Source organism: Gigantopelta aegis, chromosome 3 (assembly GCF_016097555.1).
Source record: "Gigantopelta aegis isolate Gae_Host chromosome 3, Gae_host_genome, whole genome shotgun sequence".
Lineage (NCBI taxonomy): Eukaryota > Metazoa > Mollusca > Gastropoda > Neomphalida > Peltospiridae > Gigantopelta > Gigantopelta aegis.
The window spans coordinates 63,763,698-63,772,794 of NC_054701.1; the positions used below are offsets into that span (position 1 = coordinate 63,763,698).

At 37.7% G+C, this 9,097-nt stretch overlaps 1 protein-coding gene across 1 annotated transcript; it reads right to left on the reverse strand.

The window, feature by feature from the left end:
- Window positions 1-6,486: 6,486 nt before the first annotated feature.
- Window positions 6,487-8,044, reverse strand: LOC121368773 (mediator of RNA polymerase II transcription subunit 15-like). Its single transcript, XM_041493521.1, has 2 exons — window positions 7,738-8,044; window positions 6,487-7,566 (listed from the first exon to the last, which is right to left on the reverse strand). The coding sequence occupies exon 2, from the start codon at window positions 7,534-7,536 to the stop codon at window positions 6,487-6,489; it is 1,050 nt and encodes a 349-aa protein (XP_041349455.1). The 5' UTR covers window positions 7,537-7,566; window positions 7,738-8,044.
- Between the last annotated feature and the right edge of the window lie 1,053 nt (window positions 8,045-9,097).

Consider the following 9,097-nt stretch of genomic DNA (forward strand, 5'->3'; position numbering starts at 1 on the left):
CAACAGAGGTATACGTAATATTATCCCTTTCTGAGCGACTCCGCTAAGTGCTGCAGCCACATGTCCAGCGGCGACCACACTGTGTATACAATTAATGAAATTAATCCAGGATGTGGTTCAATCAAATATCCAGAAAGTGTGAAATAAAGACAAACACTTGTACTAGTAATCTTGTTTTAATGTTTAAACACCGGTTGTTAAAAACGTCTCACCTCTTTTGTTTTTGTCACTTGTCGATGACGTTTTTCCGGAAGTTTACAAACCCATTTGTGTCCCTTATTTTGATTGGCCAATTAAAAATGGCTCATTATGCTAATTTCTAAATGTTTATTCATAGCTTAACAAACGAATGTCTGTTCCAAAAATCAACTACATTTAGCGTTATGGCAGGTTCAGTTTTGCAGTGGTTAAAACAAGCTCGGACAAACCTGAAATACATATAGTAGTTGAAAATGAATTAGTAGATAAAGGTCAAGCATTTTTCTTTAAATTAGAGTCCGTTCATATTATAACTAATTGGTTAGAAGAAGCGACCCCTTTATGTAAATGACATAACATAAATATGCATAGTACTAATAAATATTGTTCATTGTAGTAGTTGAAATGTATGCACATTCATATTTTCTGGGCTAAAATATCTAGATATTACTACACTAATTGGAATAATTGTAACATTTCAGATGTTCCAATGATGGGGGATCTCTGGTCATTATAACAAAGTGGTTACTGCTATAGTGTGTTTAAATAAAATATGTGTGTGTACATGATTATCATTGTACGAGCGCATTAGACAAACATTATACTTAATCACGCACCAGATCAATGCTGACGACGAATGCATTAAACTGTATTTAGATATTTTTTTACGCCTGATCTCATTGTACTTAATCGCATTCACTGTTATCATTATTATAATATCAATTATTAAATTTTTTAATCAACAATCTTTATTCAATGAACAAATTAAAATGTTTCAAAACATTGACAATCAGAACATGAAACTATACCTGAAAATGTGTCTTATTTTTTATCTACAGTTACCGCAATGTATTTGCAATTTATATATAATAAGACTAGTAGAGAAGTTCATTCCTGTACACGCATACAGTATATCACCCATGTCAGCATAGTTCAGTGGATATATGATTGATTGCCCTTAGTGGACCCATCGGCTTTTGTCTTACTTCAAACAGTGCCCAGGACTGGTACATTAAATTAAAGATTGTGGTATGTACTTTCCTGTCAACGAGGAAGTGCCTACAAATGATACCTAGTAGCTGTTTTCTTGGAGCAGCTACTATGCTGGTGACAATTTTCCTTTTCCATTTTATAGGCCAAGTGTCGAAATACCTCACAGAGAGGACATATAAAAATATGTGCTTGCGTGCCATTAAATATTTCTTTCCCATCCATGCCAATATCCAACTAGTTAATAAACCTTAACGGCGCATATATATTAGGGTAGCCAGGATTTTATACTGGGGGTGGAGTGGGGATAGAGGGCACTGCTTTTACACATGTTATGGGGCGACATGTATTATAAAAGTTGGTATTGTGAAAAAAAGAGGTATATTTGAGAAGGAAAGGTCCTCTTGTACCCAATCCCTGGCTACCCGGATACACCAGTGCATATATGTGCAATTTAAAGTATATCAATCAATAGATTTTGGTTTCAACACAGTTATCTTTAGTAGTATTACTTGAATATTTAAAATATACTCAACAAAATGAATTAAGGACCAGTGTTAATCACAGATAACTTGTAAACATTGTTTCAGTAATATCTGATCCATGTTACATGCAAACATCTTGCACACAATGAGTTTTTTTGTGCATTTTTGTAAAACCTATGAAAATGCGTATTCTGCTAGAAATCATTACACGTTGATTGTAAATATATTTGTCATTTTATTCACTTTAAATTGCTGTTTAAATATTAAGTTAAAGAACATTTGTTTTAGAACATGTTAAAACGTAGACACTTTACAACGAATGGAAACGTTTAAGAAAAAAATGCCGAATATAGTTACTGGCCCTGTATTCATTTTGAATCGTTAAATTACTGTGTATCAAAATTCATTAAACATATTAACTTATCTTAACTGTTGAATTAACATTATTAATTCAGTCAGTACCTCAACACTACAGATATGGTGCAGTTTACTCTGATAGCTTACATTTCGTGTTTAATTAGTGTAATAAATATACCTGTTATAACTGGTATGATAGCTTACATTTCATGTAATAATTAATGTAATAAATATATCTGTTAAAACTGGTATGATAGCTTACATTTCATGTAATAATTAATGTTTTCAGGATTTGCTTTGCTTAACAAATAGTTTTTCTAAAGTTTTTAAGTGCTTCTAGCAACCTGCTACAATACCAGGGAACCTGATTCACCATCTCAGTGTAGGATAAGGTTACTGTGCACACAGCTGGAAACACCCATGACCCTTGCCAGTGTCTGCCATCCAGAGATAATTTGTTATTGTTTACAATTACTTCCTGCCTCCAGTACATTTTCAAAGTATTAACAACACAGGCCCAATTAGGTGTTTCAGAGCTGCTGCGAAATTGAACGTTTACAGTATGCCATGTGGACTCACTGCAAGATAACATTATTCTTCACTTGAGATTTCACACAATTTGTCACATGCTGGGCTGTAAGAAACACTGTTTATAAAATAGCTTGCTCTGGCATGCTTGTTGGAGCGGTTTGTATTCAAATTCCAGGTGCCAGAATAAATTAAATATTTCTTCATCTAATTACACCATGATCTATTATTATTATTAGCAGACAAAACTTTTAAGTTTTATACTAAAAAAAATAACTGCTAGCATCTAAAAGCAAAATGTTTAGCAAAAGTTAAGTTTCCGATTTTTAAGTTCATTCCAAAGTTTTCAGTGCAGTTTTCTCAGATTGAAGTGGGAAGGAGATAAGTGGTTCTGGCACTAACCCCTCGACATCACAATACAACTGCTTCTACATAGTCACTTGTGGTTACGTGGTTAATTGGTTGTTTATTTAAGTTAATTATAATCTGTTGGTATGTGAGTTTGTCTGGCGTAAGTAATATAGTACACCATTATGCATGAACATGAATACAATTAACCGTCATTTTTTGCAATTTAGTTTCTTTTGTTTTATTTTTAACTGTTTCTGTATTCTGTGACGTATCCCTACTCTTATTTTTATCATTTGTCTATATATTTTTGTGTTTCATTTCCAAACAGTGCTTGCCAAATATTGTCGAAAGATACGTTCATTTTTGAATTCAGTCAATAATATTTGAATATTTGAGTTTTTCAATACTATTATTCAAGAAAATCAGAAAGTTGAAGACGTTTTCACCCTTGAAGTTTGTCGCGGCTGCGAAGCAGGTAATATTTCTTATTATTTATTCTAATATTTATTTAGCCTGACCAGCTATAGCGCTATTTTCGTATATACAGCCACTTCATATTGTTTTGTTTTGAGATATTTTATTGACCAAAAAAGAATCAAAAGGATTGCACAACAGGCAGAGCCTATATAAGTGCTCTCTCTAAACAAGGTAGGCACCTGGGAATATTCATAATCATATATATCTAAAGCATAATAACAATGTCTAATGGCATAAAATATTTAACATAATTAATATTTTTTAATATATAGTAATAAGAGGTAGAGAGTAGATAGAATAGAAATGGGATAGTCGAAAAAAATATGATAGTAATGATCCTATTGTTGGAGCTAACCTTATATGGGGCAGTAAGATCAGAATAATAAGTTAGTTCAACTCGAATCTCTTACTTTCAGCTATATATTTATGTACTGCGTCAAAAATTGAATAGTTTTCTTCAATTGGTAGGTTTATTGACCCGGGTAGTAGCATATCAATGTCTAAGATATCAAGGTAATTCCGTAACGATGCAAATAAATCATATCTTTGTCAATGGATAATGTTAATTTACGATTTCCATAAAGATAGAGAGTAGATGAAGGATTGGGATTTCCCTTTTTTATTAATTTTTTATAGGTACTGGCACTAAGTTCATTTTGACATGGTTCATTTTGAGTTAAACTGTCAGAGTCCTTACGGATCGCACAAATTCACGGATCCTTACGATTTGGCCACTTTTACAACCGATTTAAGAGTTGTTACGAGTTATTACGAGCTATTTACGGTTTATTACGGATTATTACGAGTTATTACGATGTATTTACGGCAAAATTCCACGATTTGTTACGAGTTGTCACGGATAACTACGAGCAACTTACGGGCATTTTACGAGCTTTTTACGGATTGTTACGAGTATATTACGGAATGTTACTATTCATCGAAGCTTTTACGTGTTAGTTACGACCTGTTTACGTGTTGTTACGAATAGTTACGAGTTATTTACGAGTATTTACGAGTCCTTACGATTTTTTGCCAAAAAAATATATAAATCCTGCAAATCTCAATGTATCATCATTCGACAACTGACATCCAGAGAGACAACATGGCATATGAGAGAAACAGATTGCAGTTATATCAACAATTTCTACAATTGCTCCTTCAACTAGCCCAGAGGGAAGAGGACGAGGCCCAGCAGCTACCAGATATTCATCGACCGAGGCGGAGGAGGCGTCCAGCTCGCAGAAGGGTTTGGTGCAGAACCTGGCTGGCCTGCAGGACCCTCTTTGGACAGTATGATCATCTCCTGCATGAGCTGAACCGAGAAGACCCTGCTAGCTACAAGAACTGTCTCCGAGTTAATGCTGACCTGTTTGGAGAGATTCTTGACAGGGTTACTCCTGCTATCAAGAAAGAGTCCACCTCATTCAGGTACATATATTTAAATTTTCTACCTAATTTTAGTAGTTTTGCTAATATTTCATATAAATCTACCATTGTCATTACATTTTAAAGATGTGTACAATTTTTGTCTACTTTCAGGGAGCCACTTGAGCCTGGACTGAAGTTAGCTGTAACACTGAGGCATCTAGCTACTGGTGTGAATTATGCAGATCTGATGTATTCCTTCTGTGTGGCCCGAAACTCTTCGTACATATCACTCTTCGTACAAAGAAGAAGTTAGCCAGACAACATGCCCGAAGAAATCATCTCAGCATACAAAGAAGAAGAATGAATGCCGACACCCCAGCACCCATCGGCTATTGGGTGTCAAAAGATGGTAATGCAAATAAATCAGATCAACATCAGTTTGAAAATTCAAGTCTGGAAACCTTCCACAGTGTAAAGAACTGTGCAAAAATACAAATACAAATATCACAGAATTTTACGGACACAGAATTTTACTCTAAACTTCAATTTGTGCTGTATTGGCCATGGCAAACAGAATGTTACATCAGAATCAGCAGAAGTTTGAAAGAGTCTGGAACCTTCCACATCTTGCAGTGCATTGGATGGCGAACCAAGAAACCTGCTGACTCTGGTTCGTTGTTTTACAACTACAAGAACTTCTTCTCTATGGTGATGATGGCTGTATTGGATGCTGACTACAAGTTTATATGGTTCAGTTTTGGTTCATATGGAAATTCCTCTGATGGCCAGATATTCAACAACTCAGAACTGCGACCAATGCTGGAAGAAGGAACCCTGGGCCTTCCACCACCATCTCCCCTTCCACATGATGACAGAGACACTCCCTACTTTCTGATTGGTGATGATGCCTTTCCACTCAGACCATGGATGATGAAACCATACTCAAGAAGACATCTGGACCATGACGAGCGCATCTTCAACTACAGACTGTCTCGTGCACGTAGAGTTGTGGAGAATGCTTTTGGCATTCTTGCCATGAAATTCCAGATTCTGCTTGGAACTATGCAACAAGTACCAGAAACAGTAGATTCCATCGTCTTGGCCTGTACTACCCTCCACAACTTACTAAGGATCAGACAACCTGCTGCACTATGCCAGTATGTTGATGAAGAAGACAACAGTCACAACCTAGTTCCAGGACAATGGAGACAGGGTACGGAACTTGCTGACGGAGAGGCAGGTTATAAGAGAAATGTTGCCAACGCTGCTGGTACCCCACAAAGGAACTATCTTAAAGAGTACTTAAACTTCGAGGCAGGGGCTGTGGAATGGCAGGAGAACATGATTTTACTCTAATGTATTATACTTTAAAGGGACTTGTTGTACTGTATTTTAATTTGTAATTTATTGTATTATTAATAATAATTGAATATGTAAATGTGACTATTGTAAAAAAAAATAATAATAATAAAAACAAAACAAAAATCTATTTTCTTCCTTTTTTTTCAACTTTATTTCTTTATTTATAATATTCAAAACAGTTTACAAGTTATACAAGTTACAATACATTTTACTTTCAATATTACACTGTTCAAGATATTTCATTTACTAAGTGTTCACTGGGCGTCAGTAGTCGGCGTCGGCGGCGCCTTGGGCGTAGCAGGCATATAGTCACTCAAGTTGAAGGCCGAGATGAAGGAAGTGTTGGGGTTCAGTGTCTGAAAAGCACCGGTCAAGGCTGCTGCAGTATCCGTCGAAGTTGAAGTTGTAGTGGTGGGTGCCTAGGTTCCACTGCGGATTGGGGTGGAGTAGGCGGTGGGTTGCAGCTGGCCGGTTGAAACTCTGTTCCCGCATACTGTCCTTGCTGCTGCAGGACATCAGCAGGTGGATTGGATGCTGCCAGATTGCGTGCCAGGATGTAGTCGGTAGTCAGCTGGGGCTGCTGGGTCTGCCTCAACACTGTGGTGGACGTTGTCGGCCGAGGACTGGGACTAGGACTGGGAGCTGCGGCGAGTTGTGGTGGTGCTTGCAACAGGGTGTACTGCGGTGCTGCTGGCTGGCTGGCTTGCTGCAATTGCTGCGTGAATCTGAACGGAGGCTGTGGTGGCTGCAAAAAGGTGACTTGCGGTGGTTGCTGTGCTTGACGACGTTCCAGGTTGGACTGTTTCACATAATCCATCGCCTTGGAGGTGGCTTCATGGGTGAAATCCTCCAGGCAGGAAGGGGTCATCTTCGCCATGAGCATGCCAAGGAAGTCGCAGGTCTTCTCTATGTCACTGTTCGGCTCTGCCAGCTGCTGCGAGACTTTGTCGAGGTAGTCGGAGATGGAGCCTGTTGTCGCTGATGTTGTCGCCGACTGTGGTGTACCTTCAAGGGTAGTCTGGGGTGTCACTGATGACTCATTGCAGTCAGAGTGCTGGTCAGGTCTCTGAATCTTCGACCCTCTGGTGGCCCTGGCTTGACAGACATACTGCTTGACGAACTCAAACTTCTCCAACAACCAGGTGATTCTAGGCGTCATGATGTCATCTACAGCACCGGCGCCGGATCGTGTTGCATTTTCCTTCTTCTTCACCTCCTTCACGTACTGGGTCCTCAACGAAGTATACCATCTGTAGAGGTCACCAGGGTTCACCCGCATCTTCTGATCCATCTCCAGCCAGGCACGCTCCTTCTTGTGACGGTTCTTAAACTCGAAACTGGACTTGTCGTAAAGGAATCGGTTTGACTTCAGCCACTCAATAACCTCATCCTCTTCTTCCTTTGTGAGGGACCTGGCCATCTTAGTCTTAGGCTTCCTGTTCTTGTGCTTCTGAAAATATACAAAATAGCCAATTTCATAATACACATAAAAACAAATAATTGTACAATTACTATAATTATATATGATATTATACATATTATACATTATACATATTTTACATTATACCTATTATATTATTTATTACTATATTCCTTATTTATTACTATAATTTTGACTTACTGCTGCAGTGGTCGTGGCAGTAGCTGTAGCTGCACCATATTCCGAACCATCACTTCTGGAGATCGAGGAGTCACGTTCACTGGCTACTATATCAACTTCAAGTTCAGTGTCTTAAATGTCTTCTACATCAACAGGGTCTAGCTGCGGTGGTGGTTCAGGGGAAGGCGAGCATGTCCTCTTCTTCCGCGGAGATTTTCAAAGAGCAGGAGACTTCTTGTTGACTGCCTTCTTATTTGGAGCCATGCCTGTAGATATTGTAGAGTAGATATGCAGAGATGTGACTTCTATGACTTCTTGATAACAACTGAAAATGAAGTGTTCGATTTTGCAGCTTTTATACCTTTCCCCAAATCGTAAACAATACGTAAGAATACGTAAAGTATACGTATCTATTCGTAAAGTACTCGTAACTACACGTAAAGTGCTCGTAATAACTCGTAACAATCCGTAAAGCCATCGTAACATGACCCGAATGAAATCGTAAAGAACACGTAAGCACTCGTAATAATCCGTAAATAATCCGTAAATAAATCGTAAACTAACCATAACAAATCGTACAAAAAATTGTTACGAGTAATTTACGGATTCTTGCAAGCAGTTTATGGATGGTTACATGTTGTTGCGAGCAGTTTACGATACTTACGGATTGTTACGAGTTATTTACGGAAAAATCAATCCATGGACAATCGTAAGAAGATTTTTGACATGTCAAAAAAATTGCCTCTCCTTTCACGGATCCTTAAGAGTGTCTGCGAGTTGTTGCGAGTTGTGACGAGTTATTTACGAATACCAGCGAGTTATTTACGGATGCTTGCAATTGACTACGAGTCACAATAAAATTGCACTTTACTTACATTTTATTATTTAGAATACACATTTCCATTCACCTGAAGTGCTTTTTGGTAATCCTGGTAATCCTGATGTTTGTAAAACCACGAAATGCACGTAAACAAAATTCAAGTGGGCACACACCTAGTTTAGATTACCATGATGCAGATCAACGGAACGATTCACAGCTGACAGATATCACATTTCAATTTGACTCCCAGACTGTGGGGCCTTACATCGTATAAGATTAGTTGCTAAAATCATTCTCACAAGTAAGCATCTATGTGGAATTATCCTATGGATATTATTCTAATATAGGTGAGTATAACATTAGCAAGACTTCCGAACGTTCCAGCATTCAGTTCATTCAGGATTGCATCATACTGGTCGGTACCACACCTATGAATCATGTTGTTGTATTCATTGACCGAGTATGTTACACCTTTTTGGAAATACGAAACAAGACTTCATAGGAATGGTTTTGCTGATAAATGTGTAATACAAATATCAATGTATCATTTATTAACGTTTC

Coding starts and splice junctions, on each gene's coding strand:
- LOC121368773 (XM_041493521.1), bottom strand. CDS start 7,536: ATGGCCAGGTCCCTCACAAAGGAAGAAGAGGATGAGGTTATTGAGTGG.